Here is a 21391-nt window from a genome sequence, read left to right on the forward strand (position 1 = left end):
ATAATCGTTGATGGTGCTGCTCAAGTTTCTGATCCGTACATCATGATGGGGCGAATTGCGGATGGGTAGACTCGCAGCTTGACTTCGTTGGTGATGGGGGTCGACCACAGGCATTTTGTAATGATTTAAATGCAGAAGTGGCCTTAGCGCATCTTTGCTGAACATCTCTCTCGTAGCTGCCATTGTTCTTCAGCGTACAGCCTAGGTAACAGAACTCATCGACGAGTTCTATCGGTTGTCCGTCCACCCTGATTCCCGTTCGTGGTCTCGAAGAGATCCACATTTGCTTGCATTTATCAGGGCGTAGGCGTAGTCCATAGGCTGCAGCCAGCTTCGATACAAGGTTGACAACATGTTGAAGTTTCGTACTGCTTTCCGCGAATATAACAGCATCGTCGGCGTACGCGAGGTCAGTCAAGGGGCACCCAGATGGTGCTAAGACAATGTCGGCAGGACTCTGGTCGACTGTTCTTCGCATAATGCCGTTGATTGCGAAACTGAACAGGAAAGGTCCTGCCACTGCCCCTTGTCTTACTCCAGTTACCACTTCAAACGGTGTTGTACATCCGGCTGGTGTTCGAACTGCAGCAGTTGTTCGGTGATTCATGTCATCAAGCAAGCGAACGAACTTTCTTGGTACTCCATCGGCGCTCAGCGCGTTGAGTAGACGGCCTCGGTGAGGAGAGTCGAACGCGGCTTCAAAGTCCAGAAACGCTAGTTGCATTGGCTTCGAATACCACTGCCAGATTTCGATCACTCTCCTGACGATGAACACCTGGTCAATAGATCGGCCAGGAGGAAAGCCAGCCTGCTCGTCGCGCGTTGTTTCTTCGCGATGTTTAATGAGTCGGTCCAGGATAATGCGCTCCAATACCTTGTACATAACACGCAGCAAAGAGATTCCTCGATAATTCCTGGGGTCCGTGACGGATAACTTCTTGTGGAGGGGGATTATGATAGCGTGTCTCCACGAATCAGGCATCCTTTCGTCTATCCATATTGAACGGATGATCTTCGTCATCCCACGAATCCCAGACGGAGGAAGATATTTTAGCATTTCTGTGCTAATCCCGTCGTCTCCGCCAGATTTTCCATTCTTCATTTTTTGAATACAGACCAAGACCTCCGACACGGTCGGTGGCTCCTCGTTAACCGCGTATGTCGGTCTATGAACGTGTTCGAGTTCAGGGGCTGACGGTGCTAGCCGGTTCAGCAAGGTCTTGAAGTGTTCCTTCCAAATTGGAAGGGTTGCTTCACCGACAGCTACCCCATTGGCAGTGTTGAGGACAGGATGCTACGTTTTGGAGGCTTGCGGGTTCGTCGCCTACATGCTGGGCGTATGCGGTCTTGTGCAGTGCGACGCAGCTTTAAGACTTTGTGAGTAGCGCGACAAAGAATTGGAGATTTTTACAGATGCAAAGGCAATCGCGACGGGAGCGTTTCAGCGGGATGTGTGAGGTGCATCAGCTTGGTATACAAAGAATAACACACGTAGGGATTGCATATGTCAAGAGGATTCGTAGAGCGGTTTTGGACGTAAAGCGAACGAGGTGGAAGAGGACGTAGTTAGTTGGATTGGAGTGTTAGCGGGTGGAGTTGTTCGCCGCTGCTAGGCTTAAGGATGGTATGATTCTAAAGGAGATTAACGTTTGAAGTAAAACGGTCATTGTACGGAAGTACTTTACAGCATTTATCCAGCACGTCGGTTGCTGAGTATTGCATTGCGTCGATTGAAAACGCGTATTAGACATAACGATGAGTTATAAGAAGGCGTCCTAGTGGTTGAGGGACACAGATGGTTTACGTCGCGATGAGTCGTAAAAAGGCGCATAGGACGGAGCATCGCAAGTTATTGGAGACCAAGAAAAGTTTATAACCTATCAGAGGGATAGAGCGTTGGAGTACGAAGTGTTCGGCAGTTCATGTGGACGAATGGTTGTTGGCAAAGATTCATGCTCCAGGCAGTTGACTTTCAGGTTAGGGTTTGGCGGTGTCTACGACAGCACTTTCAATGTATGAGCTTGCAATAACGGGTAGGTTACCTCCTGCGTACCGATACCGTGCGTTTAGTTAAAGCAGGCAGGTAGCAATCAGACTCGTATACGCGGCCCAGCTGCTCGGTGTTTCCATTTGTGATTCATCAGGTGAATACAGGCTTAGAGCTGAGTGTGAGGTGACCTTCAAATGCCCTACCTCTGCTTGAGCACAGAAAAGGGCGCCTCGAATATTAGGAAGGTCCGCATAATTTATTACAGATTCAATAGATTCATAATTCTTAGCTTGTGCGATACACCAAAAAACTAAAAACCATCATCATCACTTACCCATTGGGTTCAGTCCTAAACCCTGCGTAATCCAATATTGGTAGCTGAAATATATAGTCATTGTTTCGTATTATTTTCGAAGATTCGGTCAAGTTAACCTCCATGTCCAAAGCTGACATAGGCAATCCTGCGCTTTTGCGGTCTTGCCCCTCTGTAGATCCACTCCTTGACTTTTCATCTTTTTTCGCCTCCTTATTTTCAGCAACTGCCTTGTTCTGTACAAGAAACAAAAAGGAAATACACATTTAGGAATATCACTCCAAAGAGCAAACGAAAAATCTTTTTTCTGTGGTGTATGCATGACAGTGATTTAGTAGGTTTCCAGGCATACACTAATTTTAAATTATGCATATTTCTTGAGATAATACGAAGTACGAGTTTGTTCACATGAAGACCTTCAAATTTATATGTGAGGACATTAGCCAATTGCTACGATCGGTGTACCACTACGATGCAGCTTTTCCAGCGCTCCTTCAACACAGCCGTTGGAAAAAGGGTAAGACAAGACTAGATCGCTGAAGCTGTTCACTCACGGCTGTATTATACTGGTTAACGAAATCACTTACTTGGGAAGAAAGGGGCATTTATGTTTACAGAAGATTCCTCTGGAACCTTAGTTTTCCGACGGCATCGTTTTATTTTCGAGAAGCACCAATGAAACAAAGACGATGCTCAAGGAATTGAAAGAACCAGGGAAGATAATAGGATTGCGGATAGAAAGAAGGAAGGCAAACTTCATGAAGTAGGTCTACTGCGAGGACGGAGGAGTACAACTGGAAAACTCCCAAATCTTGAAACTTCATTTTACGTGTATCTCGGACGTTCTATGAGAGAATGACTTGAAGAAAGAAATGAAAATAATGATGAGAGCAATGTAGGCAGCATTTGTACCCGTCAGCGAAGCTACGGAGCAACTGACGGACGAAGATCTTCGTGCCCATTCGACTCGACAGTTCTTTCAGCGCTCCGGTTCGGAGCAAAGACGTGGGAAACACCGCTGCTAGGTCTAGGTAGATATTCACTATCAACAGAGCCACTGAGAAATGTCTTCTGAAGTTTAACTGGCGCACACAACACTTAGCCGGTTTTCGCAGCTCCTACTTACTACGCAATGTCCCGTCTTCGCGACCCAATGGAATACATATCGAAAGCAAAGCATAGATGGGTCAGTCACATAATTAGAAGAATCGAAGACAAACGGACAAGAAGGACGCTAAACTGGATCCCAAGAGATGCTAAACGCCCTCCTGAGGGAGCCCACCAACGAAATGGGATGATGTGTCCGCTCGATGAATGGAACAGCTGAGAGTTCAGCTGGATACGGCTCAGGGACCTAGTCACTCGTCGTCAACCTGAGAACATCTTGAATGGCAATGGCAACGGAACGAAACGACTGGAAAAGATGCTGGGGTCCGCACGTCTAGTGGAGACGGGCCATCTAAGTATTTGAGTAAGTAGTTATCTTTTTTCTCTTCATCTTGTCTTCTTTTTTTTAAAGTCTCTTCTTTCCAGGATACATCACTTGAAGACTTCGTTTCATGTCTCAGATACATAAAGGTACGTCCTTTTTTTGCTGAGAACAAGTTTCTTGCAATTAGTGTTCTGACGCAAACGTGGAAAGATTTAATCCCATAGAAGTGGCCAGTAGATAAAGATTGCGTGTATCAGAGCTCTGCAACTAATGAAAATGTATAGTCGGAGCAAGTCTTGTTCAATGAGGTGAGCGTGATGTGCGCATGACGTGTTTAGTTGGAACGAGGTAATGGGAGGCGAACGTATGAGTCAGATGTGTCAGCAACAGTGTTGCACACACTCAGTCGAACACATGCAGCGTCGACCGTGTATTTATCATTTTCCAAAAATCGCGTCAATTATTATTCTTGACATATTAAGTGAATAAATAGTTAAAGGAGAAGTACACCTAGAACGCGAGAGAAATTTCATGCAGTAAATGAGATAAACGTTCTTTAATTGCCAGATCATGGAAAAATTGAGGCTATCGTCATAGGTGGGCATGGTGTAATCACAGCTGACGTACAATTAAATTTGGTGTGACCTCTTCCACACTAAGATTCTACGAAGCTGAACGGATGTGATAGATGTGTGGATATATGTGTGGCTATCTCTTTTTCTAAGAAATAACTCATGCAGTACCCAGCAATTTTCGAAATTCTGCAGTAATGTAGAAGTCCCTGGGGCGGGTGTGGTGTAGCGGTTAGAGGTTCCGCTTCCTGCACGATCGATCGGAAGTTCGAATCCGCCCTAGTGCTCACCAAGCCTTTCATCCCTCCGGGGTCGATAAATTGGTACCAGGCTTGTCTGGGAGGATAAAAGCACTGACTTGACACATCGGCTAGCCACCGCAAGTCATTGTATAGGCCATATACACGTTCGTAAACCTCAAACGATTCTGAATTGAAGTGAACGTAGGGGCGCATCCGAAGCGGAATGATTAACGCCAGAAACTTTAACTTTAACTTTATAGAAGTCTCCAGGTAAATTGCATCCAACATACACATCTGAGTTCAGTTTATGCCTCTCTCAAAACTTGTGCGAAATCAGTAGTTAATAGATTAAACTCACGTAGCCATGTCTCTGGATTACAAAACAAGAAATAAAGATGATCAAGGTGATAATCAAAGGGATAAACATGAGAAAGACCCAAAACGGAAATTCTTTCACTGCTGAAATTCGAGCATTTCTATTACCCATTTTCAATAGTGTTGTACTTAATAGTAGCCTCACTCTCTTTCTCATTATTTTCCTTATTTTGTTGTTTTTCGTCTCGATTCGCCGTCACTTTCTTGCCATTCTTCTTGAATTTCGATTTTTCTGCCGTTCTGCGGACTACAGCAGCCACGGTAATTCTTCGTCAGAAAACGAAAAAACGCGGGTTCCCGTTTTTTTCCGTAACTTGATTCATTTTGCTTTGTATCATTTAAAATACGGGATATCAATCGGTTCGTGATGGCGAGATCTATCTACATAGATTATTTTATACTCTGAAAAACTTTTACAATAACACCTATTCTTTGAGTCTCGAGCGGCTGTTAATTAGGGGACCAGGCCCTGAGATAATTGTCCATTGAGGATTTGCGAAGTTTGGTGCGAACAAAATGCGGGAAAAATGATGCTATAGCTAAATGTTCGTAAAGTAGACGCTGTCGTTGAGATTTTGGTACCAGCTTTAACATATTTTTTTTAAGGAGTTGTAACATTTTCAGAACTTGATGGAAGTGACACATTTCAAATAGATATACATATACACATGTTCACTCCTTTTCATTACTTACTCGGATGTTTGAGTACCTGCCAGCGACCTACTCTACACGTTTCATGCCACAAACTTCCTATAGATCTCCCTCTTCCCTCTAATATGCGACATTGGAATGAACAAATTATGAGATGTGAAGGTGGTTTCATGAAGGCGACGTGAGCGGAAAGTCTTCCTGTTTTAACAAAAGACCGATTTCTGTAGGTCTCATTCAACATTTCTATATTTGAAGTAGATATTTTCATTCGCAAATGAATTATCAACGGACTTATATCAAAATCAATTGGATTTGTGAAGTTTGAAATCCGTACTTTGGTCATCCATAACGCCAGGCATCTCCCACAACAGCTGGCGATCATTCCACTGTTTTCTTGCAACATTGACACAGTTATCTTCGAAAAAATAGAGAGAAACGGCACATCCACAAAATAACTAGTCACAAGAAGCAGTATGAAGTGTTTTTAAAAGCTTGAGAAAAAATCTACTGCGTAAGACACAATTATCTCGGAGCCTGGTCCCCTAATTTGAATGGCAATTATAAAATAAGTGCACTTGTGAATGTTTTTCACGGTTCAAAATAATCTGGATGGCTAGATCTCATCACAAATCAGTTGATGTCATGCAATGATATAAAGCCAAGTTATGGAGGAAATGCGGATCCGCGTTTTTTTTTTTGTATTTCATGTTCTCTGTTGTAATAGCTGTTATCACGTTATGATAAGGAGAAAACAAGATTATGCTGATTGCTGTTGGATTTGTGATCAAAACAAACGTAATTTGATTCGTACAAAATGGTGGTTGTTTGTGTGTATTTCCTTTCCTTTGGATCCTGCAACTGTCACAGGAGAAAAACTGCACTGAACTAGGAGCTTTAATGAGTGTGATATTATCGACAATGTTGCGCTCTCCTAACTTTTGTGAAATTCTTAATGTGTCCGCATTTGCAGAAATATTCTTAAGTCTGTAGGTTTATTCTCAATTACTAAGTGTAAAACCGCAGCGCCTTCTTCTTTTCTGTTTCCTTCATATCCTCCTCATCTCACTCACCTCTCTCCCGTGTTGAATGCACAAATCAGCGCAGCCGCTTCACAGAGGTTGTCATGCGGCCACACTCGAGATGACAAATATGACATTAACTGTATACAAGTGGTCTTGTCTGGTGAGTGAATCCACTCATCATGTCTGTATAATCTGGTCAAAAATGACCTAAAAGTTTCAGCGCGCCGCATTGCGCGCAGGCGTCTTCGCAACTGGACCAAGCTTAGGGTCGTTTTGAGCCTGCTGTAGCTGATTTGAACCTGCTCTACAGATATTTTTACAGGAAAAATCAACGTGATGGACCTGTGTTTCCCAAGGTAAGCGTTACACAATATGTAAAGGCATTACCTCACAAATCTAGGGTGGTACGGTTTTCAGGCGGGTAATGCCTATACGGGGTCGTAGATTGTGGGAAAGAGGGTGATTCCGTTCATCTTTCCTTGTATCAGTAAACGGACTACCCCGATACGCTGTTTCTTACGCCTCCCGCCTGCAATTCGTCGAAAACCCATTCGGACGAATCGCAGGTGGGGGCGGGAAGCACTGGTTGCGCATTGCAACAGAAGCCGTCGTTAGAAACAGCGTTCGGGGGTCGTCCGTCTACACTGATAGAGAGAAATGGGCGCGCATCCTATCATCCCCGTCGCTGAGTAGTGCAACAATCTTAGAAGGTCCACAAGGGGAACTAGCAGCGTTCTAGGGGATTTTCGATCTCTGACACAACTATTTTACGGATTAATATGGCTTCATTCGCATTTCCGTTGCATATTTACAGTGTGCATCAGGAGGGGAACACTTTCTACTACAGAAGAGAATCCAACGTCTTCTTGTGCACTACTTCCGAGGAGCGGTCTTTTTCTTACTCGATAATTGTTCATTCTTCTATATCTGATTCATCTTAGCAGTTTTGTGATTTGCAATTTTTTTAAAGACATGGATTGACCTTTAGCTTGACCTACCTCGCATACCAGCAACATCAGAGATCCTATTTTCCCCTTTAGAATTTGCATCATAACTTCGGCCCTCTGCGCTTAACTTCTGGTCGATTTCGATTTTGTTTCCACCAAACCTTTGGTCAGAAAGCTGGCTTTCTAAAAACGGAGACTGGACATTTTCATCTGAATTGTTTAAAGGCATCACCCCACGAATCTGAGGTGGTACGGATTTCAAGGTGGAGTATTCGTATACGGCATCGTTGATTATGGAGAGAAGGGTGGTCCCGTCCATTTCTTCCTAATTGCCGTAAAAAACGGCCGTTCTGACGCGCTATTTTCCACAAGGAGTTCGACTGGAGCGCGCCAGCCTTGTGCACGCGCCACATCATCCGGGCCGTTTTTACGGGCAATTGGGAAGAAATGGACGGAATCGCCCCCCTCTCCATAATCAACTATGCCGTATACGAATACTCCACCTGAAATCTGCACCACCACAGATTCGTGGTATGCTGCCTTTAAGGTGGTTGGGATTTACGCATTAGTCGTTTTTTGCGTACGTCCTGTGCTACCAGGACGTGGGTCGAATGAATTTTAAATTGGTCCTAAAGTTTAAGAGTCAGTGGTGGAACAAAATAAAGGCGCAAGCACTTTTTTATGTCTCTGATGCATGCTTCACTGATGTAAGGTAGAAAGGATAAAATGTCTGTCGTTAATCAATCCGCCTGGGATACGCCCCCACGTCCATTTCAATTCAGAGTCGTTTGACGTTTACAAACGTGTAACTTGCCCATACAGGGACTTGCAATGGATAGCCGATGTGTCAAGTTAGTGTTTTTATCCTCCCAGGCAAGTCTGGTACCAATTTATCGACCGCGGAGGGATGAAGGGCTTGGTGAGCAGTAGGGAGGATTCGAACTTCCGATTGATCATGCAGAAAGCGGAACCTCTGACACCCATAGTGTCCCTAAAGTCCCTACAGTCACCATTACCCTAATCAAACTACGTAATAACGGGCCTAGTCTGTAACGTGCGTGCGTGCGTGTGTGTGTCGCGAAATTCGTTTTTGTTTTTGCATGCATATTTCCACTTTCTGAGGAAGCATGAAGTCTGACTAAAGCCGTACCTCAGACTTTTTTGCGTGGTTCTCTTTGCTCGTTTCACTGATCAATTAATCAAAATTAATAAAAATAATTAATGGTAATGACGTTTTCTGTAGAACTAGAATTCTGCTTTGTTTAGCTTCAAACATTCCTTCGATTCCAATATAATATAGACACAATTTAAAAGCTTTACTTGATGTACGGGTTTTCCTCCTGTTTTCATCAACAGCTATCAAAGAATGATGTTTAACATAAAATGACGTGAACGGCATCAACGTTCTGATAAAGATAACGTTCCTCGTCAGATCATGTGAACTATTTAAGCAGCCGGTTTCGTTCGTGTTTCCATTTTCTGAGGGAGGCATAATACCAACCTGAGGCAAACGTGGAAGGAAACAGACGCACGGAGGAGTCATAGAGGTGAAAAGCAACGCGCGCAGAGGCCAAGGGTATGAAACAAGTGCAACGTCCCATTCACCTTTTGCGACATGCACACGAGGTTATTGCGCACCGATCCGACGCCAGTGGAGCCGTTGCACCCCTTTCCTTAGGTATCTGGCGCCGGCGCACGAATCCGACGCTGTTGGAGCCGTGTGTCCTCCTTTAACCGCTCTACCACGCCAGCGCACCTATTCGACGCCGGCGGACCCGTCGCACCCCCTTTTATAACTAGCTATATGGCGCCGGGGCACCAATCCGACGCCGTGGGACCCGTCAAACCCAGACTTAGGGTAATGCTTTCAAGTTATGTCTATATTATGTTGGTGTCGAAGGAGTTTGAATGTTCTTCAAATCTAGATACGACGCGAACAGAAAAGAAACTATGAAATGTTTTGCAAACTTATAAAAAGAAAGAAAGAAGAATGCGTAGTTAGAAAAGCACAATTCTTATTTTGCAGAAAATGCCACAATTATTAATTTTTATTGATCAGTGATGGCGAGCGAAGGAAACACCACAGAAAATCAGACTGATATATAATAAGGGGTTATTCTGTCACGTGTGTGTGTGTGTGTGTGTGTGTGTGTGTGTGTGTGTGTGTGTGTGTGTGTGTGTGTGTGTGTGTGTGTGTGTGTGTGTGTGTGTGTCTCACGAAATTCGAAAAGGAGGGTGCGATGAGTCCACCGGTATCGGGTTGGTGTCCCGGCGTCATAAAGCTATAAAATGCGGTGAGGCGGGTTCCACGGGTTCGAATTCCTGTGTCGTGGTATAGAAGTATCGCGCAGTAACTTCGTGTGCATATCGCAAAAGGTAAACGGGACGTTGCAAAAGTTTCATAGTCTTATCCGCTTTCCGCGTTGTTTTTCACCTCTACGAATCCTTCGTTCCTCAGAAAGAGGAAACGTGCGTGCAAACGGCTGCTTAAATAGTAGCAAGATGTTTATATGATCTGACGTGGAACGTTACCTTTATCAGTACGATGTTGTCTTTCACGTCATTGCATGTTAAAACATTATTAACTAACTAACTAACTAACTAACGATAACTGTTAGGGAGAACAAGAGGAAAACCATATTTCGAGTAGTACTTTCAAATCGTGTTTACATTATGTTGGGAACGAAGGAGTGTTTGAAGCTGAAGTTTGAATACTTTCCAGGCGTAGAACTGACGCGTTTAGAAAGAAAACTATGAAACCTTTTGCTGGTACATCTTCCAGAAGTGCGAAAGTTCGACTTTCCTTGAATCTTGGCATAGAGATTGCAACTTGTTGATAGTCGAATTTAAGCAACAGCCAAGATTGTTAACAAAATTTAGAGCGGAGCGATAGCACCACGCGGATATCCGCTAACATCACGGCAACGCGGCTACTAAGGCTCTGACGAAGGCGACAACGCCGAAACGTTAGCCGTAATAAATTTTGTTAACAATCTTGGCTGTTGCTTAAATTTGACTATCAACACTTTCGCTTTTATTTATAATACAAATCTAATTTCAGGGAATAAACAGAAGAATTTCAGGAAATTACAGAGGGAAATAGAATAAATAAACTACTATTAATATTCATTGGTCAGTGAAGGGGAGCGAAGCGAACACCACAGAGAGTCTGAAGTCCTGCTTTAGCCGGACGCCCAGATTGGTATGTAATGGAGGGCTTATTCTGTTACGTGTGTGTGTCAGTCACGAAATTCGAAAAGGGGGGTTCGACAGGTCCAATGGCGTCGAATTGGTGCGCCGGCGACAGATACCTTGAGAAGGGGGTGCGATGGGTCCACCTGCTTCGAATTGGTGCGCCGGCACCGTAAAGCTGTAAAATATGGTTCGACGGGTCTTATGGCGTCGAATTGTTTCGTGTGCATTTCGCAAATGTAAATGGAACGTTGTAACCGTTTCGTACTCGTGGCCACTGCGCGTGTTGAATCTCACTTCTATGATTCCTCCGTGCATCTGTTTACTTTCACGTTTGCTTCAGGTTGGTAACGTGCCGTCCTCAGAAAGTGGAAACCCGAATGCTACCGGCTGCTTAAGTAGCAGCCAAGAGCTTACGTGATCCGACGAGGAACGTTATCTTTATCACTACAATGATTTCGTTCACATTCACGTCATTTTAAATGTTAAATACCAGTCTGAACGTCCGGCTAAAGCCGGACTTCAGACTTTCTCTAGCAATCTTTCTTCATCTTTTATTTACTATAAATAAAGGCAAAAGATGTCATATTTTTCTTTCTAACCACGTCATTTCTACATTTGGAGAACATTCAAACTTCGCCTTTAAGCACTCCGTCGATTCCAATATAATGTAGATTTGAACTTGAATATAATGTAGACTTGAACTACACTTTGAAAGTATTTCACGAAATTAGGGTTTTCCTCCTGTTACCCTCCTAGAGCTATCAATGAATGATGTTTCAGCACAAAATGACGTGAAAGACTTTATCCTACTGATAACTACAACGTTCTACGTCAGATCATGTAAACTGTTCGCTACTATTTAAGCGGCCGTTTGGATGCATCTTCCTCTTTCTGAGGAAGGCAACTACCACTGCTACCAACTTGAGGCGAACGGAGAAAGAAATAGACACGCGGAGGAGTCATAATGTTGAAAAGCAACGCGCTCAGTGGCCATAGCTATGAACCACCCCACTTACCTTTTGCGACACGCACACGAAGTTATTGAGCGCCAATCCGACGCCGGTGGACCCGTCGCAACCCATTTTTCGAATTTCGTGACACACACACACACCCACACACACACACACACAAACACACACACACACACACACACCCACGGACTAAGCTCGTTATTATATACCAGTCTGAATGTCCGGCCAAAGCCAGAATTCAGACTTTCGGTGATTTTAGTTTCGCTCCCCTTCACTGATCAATGAAAGTTAATAGTAGTGGTGTTTTCTGTAAAATTAGATTTGTGTTTTTTTAACAACGCTTTCCTTCTCTTCTTTATATTATAAATTAAGGCGAAAGATTACGGAGTTTTTCTTCTAAACGCGTCAATTCTACATTTGGAAAATATTCGACCATCAGCTACAAACACTCCTTCGATGCCACAATAATACAGATACAATTTGAAAGCATTACTCGAAGTAGGGGTATTCCTCCTGATTTCTCCCAATAGTTATCACAGAATGATGATTTAACATTAAATGACGTGAACGACATCATTCTACTGATAAAGATAACGTTCCACGTCAGACCACATAAACATCTTGCTACTATTTAAGCACTCGTTTGCGTATTTCCACTTTCTGAGAGCGGCATGCTACCAACTTGAGGCGAACGAAAAAGGAAATGAACCCACGGAGGAGTCATATAGGGTGTAAAGCAAAGCGCCCGTGGCCACGGCTTTGAAACGGCTGCAACCATCTATCTTTTGCGTCATGCACACGAAGTTATTGCGCACTATTTCGACGCCGGTGGACCTGTCGCACCTCCATCCATAGGTATCTGGCGCCGGCGCGCCAGTGTAACCCCTGTGGACTGGACCCGTCGCACCCCTTCTACAGGTATCTGGCGCCGGTGGACCCGTCGCACCCCATATTATGGCTATCTGGCGCCGGTGGACCCGTCGCACCCCCTTCCATGGGTATCTGGCGCCGGCGCACCAATCCGACACCTCAGGACCCGTCGCAACCATTTTATAGCTATATGACCATAGCGCACCAATCCGACGCTGGGTGGACCCGTCGAGTCAATATCCGATAAGAATAAATCCTTCCTAGGTGAACGGATCTATAGTAGAGTCAAAAAGAGATGAAGCACGGTGCAGTTGCGTAAGCGTTTGCGCACGAAGCGGTGCTGCGAAGCGCAGCTGTTTGCATAGAGCGAAGACCCCTGCTACCACCGTTGATTACTGCACTTCGTTCCATCTCGATTCCAACAGTCATCTCCACCGCACCGCTTTGAGCGCAACCGCTTGCCCAACTCCACCGTTCTTCTTGTTGTTTTGACCGGACTCATCTTGGATGGTCCAAAATGGAGAGGGTCATCGAGCGGATGGGAGATGATGGAAAAATTTTCTTTGTTGGTTTTTTCGATGCACGTGAATAAGTTACGGTATGTCGTAAAAGGGGATGGAATTTGCCACAAGTTGAAGCATTTGCTGAAATATGACACTAGAGAGCGTTTTTATAAATTCACTGTTTCTATCTCCACCTTTAAGAGTAAGTTTCGTCGCAAATAACTCAGTTCATTGAGAACCTAACATTACAGGGAAGAGTACATGAGTGTTCTATGTAGCTTTCTTCACTTCATACAGAGGATACTTGAATGAGTTGTGACAGTGCGTCCCAAGTTGAAAAAATTGCGATGTTTCCTTTTTGCCTGATAAAACACCCTTTTTCTAACCTATTTTCATAAAAACTTATGAATACAGTGAAGGGTACTCATCGTGAAGAATCTACAGTGCTCCACCTTTTCATCCCCATTAAAGAAAAAGATTTCTGTGTAGATGTAATTTTCTGATGCAGTATGAGCTGACAATTTTTGGTATACAGCTCGTGCCTGTTCGTTTCGAATAACTAACTAATCTGAATGTTTTCTCTCTCTCTACTTTCAGGTCCCTTGATTTGACATTAAAAGATGTAAAAGACAGTGCTCAAAAATGTTGCAGCGAATTTTCTGCTCCATGTCCTTGTACTGCCCGTTTTTTCGTGAATTTTCGCAAGCAGTAGAAAGGACGGTCTAACTACACATTCTCCTCCTTTGGTAAATGACTCTTTCAAAACACTTGTTCAATGACTTGCGCTATTGCATCAATTTTCCTCCTCTCGGATCACCGATTCCGACTATCGCATGTATGAATACCGTCACTAGTGTTTATTTTAATGCCATATTAACTAAGCATTAAGTCTATTTTTGTCAGGAATGTTCCTAACAACACAAAGTTAGGAACATTCCTGTCGTGACTGTTCCTAACAGTCACGACAACAATTAATAGTTTGACATTAGGCTGTACTGAAAGAAGGGGGTTGCGACTTAGTGTTTTCTATACCCGAATTGAATAGACCGAGTCGGTGGTTTAGTGGAATACCGTAGTTACAAAGAAAGGTGCCAATGAATGTGAACGACTGAATGAGTGGGTGGAGCGTTGTCTGCCGCACTCTTGGACTATACAGGTAATTAGTTAGTGGCCATCAAATAATCATAGCCGCTAAGGCCATTTTATACCATGTCCCTTTTGCGATCATCGGGGCCGATAATACGGCCGCAGGCGACAACAGTGAGAATGAGTAAGTCACGACAACAATTAATAGTTTGACTGATAATTTCCTCCGTGCGGCTCGACTGTTGTGGAGTGGCCTGACGCAGGTGGTGTGTGGACGTTGGCAGCGTGGAAGTGAGTTGGTTTGGTGATGCATGGTCGTTGACGGCGTGAGAGTTCGGCTTGGTGGCCTGTCGACGGTGTGTTGTGAGACCGACTAGGTGGTACGTGGATGTTGACAGCTGGCGTTGAGTTTTTAGTTGCTTCTTGTATGGCCGGTCCAAGGGCAGCTGTGGTCTCCCAGCCGAGCAAAGCAAGAAATTGGCCAAAGCTACAATTTCCACGCTTGACTCAACGTGGCGTTCTAGTTTACCGTTTTCAGGCAGAGGAGGCGCAAATTTAGCTTGGCTTGTTTTGTTTTTTCGCCTTTGCTGTTTTGGAGACTGGAGCGGAAAACTGCGAGCAACTCCTATTGCCACGGTTCTCGTTTACGGTATAGAATACGGACCTGGACTTAGGAGCGGTCCTTTCGAGAAGTGTTTCGTACCCCTCTTCGAGGTTGTCGAGGCGTTGGAACAGATGATATAGTATTCTGCTGATGTCGCCCCTGTCGAGATCGTCCAAGGTGGAGAGCATAGCATCAGCGGAAGAAGACATGATTTTGTGTTTCTTCATGCTTCCCGCTCCTATTTATACATGTTTAGGGGTAAGTTCCAAAGTGGACATGCCACCTGCGAACTGTCTGTCGAAAAAAGCAACAGCTAGTCCGCAATCGTGCCTATGACAGACTTTTTGAGACACCTAACTGCATCGTTTGTCCGAACGGGAGGCAGGATGATTGCTTGGTATCGGAGGTTATCTATCTAATCACCTGTCAGTTATGTGGGGCTGAGTACATAGGCGAAACAGGAAGACCACTATGTACCCGCGTCAAGGAGCACCTAGAAGGACTCGTAAAATCAAAAACGTCATTCCCTTTAGGTGCTCATCGCAGACAGTGTCATGACAACACCCCTTTCAAGACAGCTATCACGGTCTTAGCGCGCGAATCAGACGTTCTAGCGCGAAAAACATTGGAAGCGTTTTATATCATACCAAAAGTCCTATCATGAATCGCAAAGAAGAATATATCGCTGTGACCAAAAAGTTGGCGCCGTATCAATATCTTTGCGGGTTTTGACCTACAGGGTCAGGGACGGGGGCATTGTTACTAATTACTACTAGCGGCGCAAGTCTAACAACAGGTGGTCCGCTAACATCACGATTTTATTGCTACCAAGGTGAGCGCTATGGTGGTCTGCTTTTCTGACGTTGCCTTTGAATAATCTGTTTGCTAAGTTCCAATGTGCTCTTGTCTTGAAACCTCGGCATATTTTGTCTATGTTTGGCGATAGTGTGCCTTCGAGGTATTTAGATAGAACTCTTTATTTTCCTGACGTTTCGACTTTTTCGCTGTCTTCAGAGGCCTAAATAGAGGATGACTGCAGCAATGCTACGTTTATCCCGTCAAGTGCCACACCACCCTGGGTCAGTGTTTCGATAATCGTTCAGGGTAGTGAAAACAGAAACCCCTATACATTGAAAATTGTCTTACGTGTTGCTCCACCGGATGTGGCGCGGTTGGTTGCACGCACTTGTCACTCAGTGTACCAGCGAATGAGTATTACTGCGTGTAGATCACCAGCGACGATATAGATGATTTGATCTACACACAGAATATCAGGCGGTTGGTTATAGGTCACAGAGCGGTACAACTGGCAAGAACTCATTCGCTATCGACAAGCATTCATTCCTATTCTTCATTGAAGGGTTTCTTTTAAGAATCCAAAACGCCTCCAACGTCTTCCTTGCCGATATTTCTCTTTCGTGAGCCAGTATAACGCATTTCACATCATAATCGTTTCCGTTTTGGGCCTCATCTCTGTGCCTTCCTAGTGGTGTTATCAAACTTTTTCGTCGTTTTCCTGCCATGTGTTCATTTATCCTCACTCCAACATTTCTACCGATCTCCCCAATGCAAGTTGCATTGCACATCAAGCACTCAATCTCATATATTACCCCTATTTGTGCGCAGTCGCCTGTTTTTCCGTAAGGACAAATAACACATCTTTCACAGATGCAGTATCTATCATATAGTCTGTTTCTAACAAGCTGGCTTTTGATGTTTGCATTTGGGATATTTACCAATATCACGTCATCTTGTAATTGTGCTTGGATAATGCTTCGCTGAACAGCGGCACTGACATTGTCAGAGATAAAAGGAAGACAAAGAGAAATTTTGTTTTCGCGCGGAACATTGCTATTTACAGTGTGGGTTCCTTGGTAATGCGGACGTACTGTACGGCCATTAGCACACGCAATTTGCGAGGCTAGCCTTCGTGATTCGTGTCGTTCTTGGTTGCCAGTGCATACTTCACTAGCGGTTTTGAACATATTACGAATCATTGCGCGTTTTATTGCAGTCGGATGTGAAGATTTGGCGTGCGATATGTGATGTTCTTGCAACTTTCTTTGCGATACCACTTTACTCTAATAATGCCGTTTGAAGTACTTATTTGTGTGTTGAGGTAAGGAAGCCATCCTTCTTTCGGGGTTTCTCGTGTGAGTCTTATATATTGCGGTTGTTGGTTGAGTATTCGGAAACACTCGTCCATTTAGGACTGTGTCATGATGCAAAAATCGTCATTATATCTGCAATACATTATTGGTCTACGCGAAAGCACTGGTTCTTCGATTCTGCTCATAAAGCAGATCATCAGTACTGGTGCTAATCGTTGAACCATTGCTAGCCCTCTCAGTTGTGCGAAATAATTTCCTGACCACCAGAAGATATTACAATTCAAACATTCCTTAATAAGTGTCATTGGTGGCCCACAAGTGCGCAGCAAGAAGACCAGAGCAAGTACGACAAACGGCAGTCGCCTGACCCACACTCCAATTGATTTTGTTTGCTTGTAGTTGCATGGTATCAGCTGATCGTAAGAGTCGGTTGCTGATCAATGTGCTGAATGGGCCGCTGCTTTTCAAGCAGCGCCATGCACTGGTGAGCCATTCCAACTGTGTGAGACTGCTGGTCGAAGATTGATGAGTTTTGTAGATATATGTAGACGTATGTGTGGCAGTACAGGTTAACTGTTCTAGTGCCTACTGCTACATTGAACTGCATACTCCTCCCTCACGATAGACGCAGACCTCAGGTAACATAGCCCTGTTTGGCTCCTTTGTTGGCTCACCACCCGAATGTGAACTGCTCGGTACATAAGGCTCTGACCAACATTTGCTTTCGGAACTTATCGTAGTTCTGCACCATTTAGACAATGTAGCGCACGGTAAATCCGGTAACATTTGACATTCGTTGCTTCAAGTCCTGATTCTCAAACAATTCAGCAGACTCTTAGAGAATTTATGTGTTGCTGTACTCGCATATGATCCTACTTATGCAGTTATGAAATTGAGTTTGAGCTCCCGAGTGGGACACACTCCACTCCAATCGTGAAGTGTTACGAAAGGGCCAATGACGCCCCTTTTGATACAGCAAATCGTTTGTTTGCAATGACACTTGCAGGTTTCTGTATTGGGATTGCAGTGATCTTAAATGTCCGTTTTGACGTATGCATACGGAGAAAGCCATTGGGTGAACAATCATGTCTCGTTGAAAAAAGTTACTTCCATTTCCAATTTCGGTCCTTTAGCGAGGACATCTGATCACCCCGAACATTTGTTTTGCTTTAGAAGGTGCACGCTGGTTGTGACAAGAAGCATCCTCAAAACAGTCCTCCGCAGCTACTGAAGCACCCATAGTACCTTGGATATTTTGCTGCTGTTCCAATTCTGGGAATTTGTCTCGCTTGTTCCAATCGTCTCGCACATAGGTGTTGTGCAGTAGCCAGCTTGAGCACATTGCTTCACGTGATGTGCGTTCTTATCATTCTTGTGAAGCTCTCAGTGACTTCGGGCAGATTTGAATCCCACTGTTTTTTTTTGACAAATTCGGCTGTGCTCACTGTCTTATTTACATGGAAAATTTCAATGTAACTGTAACTTGTTGAAGTACAACTCTCTACTGTATTCGTAATGGCACCGAGACTTTCCAGTGCAGACTAGGTCTGCGTGGTGTCGCATTTAGTCATCCTGACATCCTTGTACGCTTGTGCTTAGTGCGTTAATTACGGCACAAATTAAAGCTGCAGATGAACCAGGAAGAGGAGCTAATTCAAAATTGTTCGACGGAATGGGCTGAATGACTTGACTGACTGCACTTTAGCCCTCTAAAACCTGTTTGCCTTTTCTGACAAGCTTCGATGTGGGACAAATAAGTATGATCGATATATCGATATCATCATTATAAGTAAGTCATCAGACACTGTTGCAATGGCACCAGTTGGCCAATAGTGTGGATTCCTTAGGAGATTCTTTGTGACTAGATATGGTGATCACCAAAGTCAGGTCTTCTGCACTTTAGCGTTTGCTCTTGCGCGTTGTTCTAATGCCAACTGTTCTACGAGTTGTGACTGATCGATTGTACATGTGTACACAAATATCATATAGGTAAATAAAAAGTATAGATATTAAATATGAAATATTTTATCGTCACTGCACAGTAGGACTCAAGCGTTGGCACACTGCATAAAAACTAATTTCTTCTTATATGTCTTCCTTTCCCACTACATTGAATGAAACACTAACCAAAGGTGGCGTGAAACCCGGAATAAACGTGAGACTATTCGAATCAATTTCTATTTAGGTCTTCAGGACTACGAGAAACCCGAAACACTAGCTTTGAAGGATGCCTGAATACCTCCCTAGAATTATATTAAAGGCATCACCCCACGAATCTGAGGTGGTACGGATTTCAGGTGGAGTATTCGTATACGGCGTAGTAGATGGATGAGTATATGGAGAGGGGTGATTCCGTCCATTTCCTCCTAATTGCCGTAAAAACCGGCCCGGAAGATGCGGCGCGTGCACAAGGCATGCACGCTCCAATCGAACTAGTTGTAGACAGTAGCGCGCCGGAATTCTCGAAGTCGTATCTTTCGGGCCGTTTTTACGGCAATTAGGAAGAATTGGACGGAATCTCCATAATCTACTATCCCGCATACGAATACTCCACCTCAAATCCGTACCACCTCAGATTCGTGGGCTGATGGCTTCGAGCACAGGTGTCCGATTAATGATCAGATATTTTGTTGCATGTGCATGCCACATACACCGCGCAACCACTTATGATACGCAAAATAATATTGTCTGATTTTGATTGCTACGTCTTCTCAATTTTCCAGTATTCTTCAGCTAGATTTTCTTTTTTACAATTTTTATCGCCGAAGTAGCGCGATTCTTCATAACATTCAGTACTATCTAATAAACTCTTCATAACATTGAGTATCGCTGAAGTAGCATGAATTCTCACGACGTTCAGTCCATTCTTCCATCAAAGAGAACATACCAAGCATGAAGAAGGTCCATTTAAAAGAGCAGATGAGGCAGCGCCGCTTCTGACTCCAATACATTTCTTTTTCTTCGCTCTTAACGCTTACATATAAGATCATGAACGTTGTTCAATTAAACGTTCTTATTCTTTGGTATCGCTTCTTACACTTTTAGCGCTTTAGTACATGATTATGAGCGTTGTATAATTACCCTTTTTCCCCTGTGAACTTTTTTAACGCTTAGATCTATTGTGTCCCCTGTAATTGTTCTCTTATTCCCTTACACACAGATATATAGCTGTGGATGTGTGTTGTAAACGCCTCTTGGATTATTTAACAATTAATGCTCTGTTATACACATAACGCATAGTTACATTATTTGTGGTTTAATTACCAAAGTTTGAGGTAAGCCCCAACACTAAACCACCACACAATCGACTGTACAACCTCACCCACCCGAATTTAATTTCTTCGGTTTATTTCACATGTTTGTTTCTTATCCGCCTGTGGTGAGCGTTTCTATGCAGATTCCTACAGTACAGTTCTTTCCAGATGTAATTTGTGCATGCGATTGCATGCAGTACTACTGTTTCAACTTTCTTTTTTGTTTCCTTTAACATCTATTTGTATCTTCTATTATATTATATCTATTTGCATCTTCTATTATAATTCCTTGTTGTCGCATGGGCATGATCGTGCGACCCATTCGATGCTCTAGAGGCTCTAGAGCTCTAGAGCTCTCCAGAGCTTGATGCATACTTGCCCGTTCCTTCCTGGTTGGAACAAACATGTAAGCCTAAAAGTAACGTTGTTCCTAACGAAGTTGGTCCAACTATTGCCTCCATGTGTAGCCTGCGCACGAAACAGCATCTGACACGTAATAGGAACTTTCGCAATGCTTGTAATTTATACGCTTGTAATAGTTATTGCATACCTGTATACAAATTTCATTAGTCCACATAAATTGGAGTTCGCACCTTGTACTTCGTCTGCTTCGAAAAGTTCCAAGTTTACTAGTGCAGTGGTGCCGAGAACACAGAACAGCAGCTCATATCGGAGTTGCATCGAATGAAATGAAAAAAGCAATAGGTTGCTGAAGTTGTTCTTGGGAGTGATAGTGAATAATCAGTATGACAAAACAAGTGAATATAAATCTAGTTCACCATGCTGGGGTTTGAAGAGGAGAAGTCTTGGTGGTTGGGGAAAATTTTTAAAAACAACCACAATCTAGAGGCGTCATCACTGTCTGTTGTCGTGGACTTCTTCTCATCTGTGGTTCTACTATCGAACGGAACCGATATAATTTTCATGTAGCGAAACAAGACAATCTCGTGCCCCTGATGTTGAACGTTTAGTATACATTTTTGATGTTGAGACTTCCCACTTAGTAGGCACAGTTCTAGACATATTTTGCAAAGCACAGTGAGAATAGGGAACTAAGAACAAATGTAAGAATCAGAGGACAGGAAAGAATCAAAGGAAAGAATTAAGCCGGCGAAGCAGCTTCCTTTAAAATATGACGTGCGCACGAGGTAGGGTGGTTCACCATAACAAGGTTCAAACCGAATCTGACGCGATGAGGGAATCCGCGGGAAAAGTTACAGGTGGGGTTGTAAATTACGAGATATGAAGTGATT

At 43.7% G+C, this 21391-nt stretch overlaps 2 protein-coding genes across 3 annotated transcripts; both read right to left on the reverse strand.

Moving 5' to 3' along the window:
- Positions 1 to 40: 40 nt before the first annotated feature.
- RB195_001625 (uncharacterized protein) lies at positions 41 to 20819 on the reverse strand (the record flags this gene model as incomplete). Of its 2 annotated transcripts, none has more annotated exons than XM_064198508.1 (7): positions 41 to 1166; positions 2325 to 2368; positions 2423 to 2539; positions 4908 to 5008; positions 5070 to 5171; positions 7596 to 7727; positions 20732 to 20819. In XM_064198508.1, the coding sequence occupies 7 exons, from the start codon at positions 20817 to 20819 to the stop codon at positions 41 to 43; spliced, it is 1710 nt and encodes a 569-aa protein (XP_064054388.1). The 2 variants fall into 2 exon arrangements, with proteins under 2 accessions (XP_064054388.1, XP_064054389.1); XM_064198507.1 differs by lacking the exon at positions 7596 to 7727 and adding an exon at positions 6646 to 6780 and having other exon boundaries at positions 5070 to 5164; positions 20689 to 20819.
- Positions 14286 to 15000, reverse strand: RB195_001626 (uncharacterized protein; the record flags this gene model as incomplete). Its single annotated transcript, XM_064198509.1, has 2 exons — positions 14286 to 14781; positions 14873 to 15000. 2 exons carry the CDS (start codon positions 14998 to 15000, stop codon positions 14286 to 14288), a joined length of 624 nt encoding a protein of 207 aa, XP_064054390.1.
- Positions 20820 to 21391: the final 572 nt, after the last annotated feature.

Source organism: Necator americanus, chromosome IV, assembly GCF_031761385.1.
Source record: "Necator americanus strain Aroian chromosome IV, whole genome shotgun sequence".
Lineage (NCBI taxonomy): Eukaryota > Metazoa > Nematoda > Chromadorea > Rhabditida > Ancylostomatidae > Necator > Necator americanus.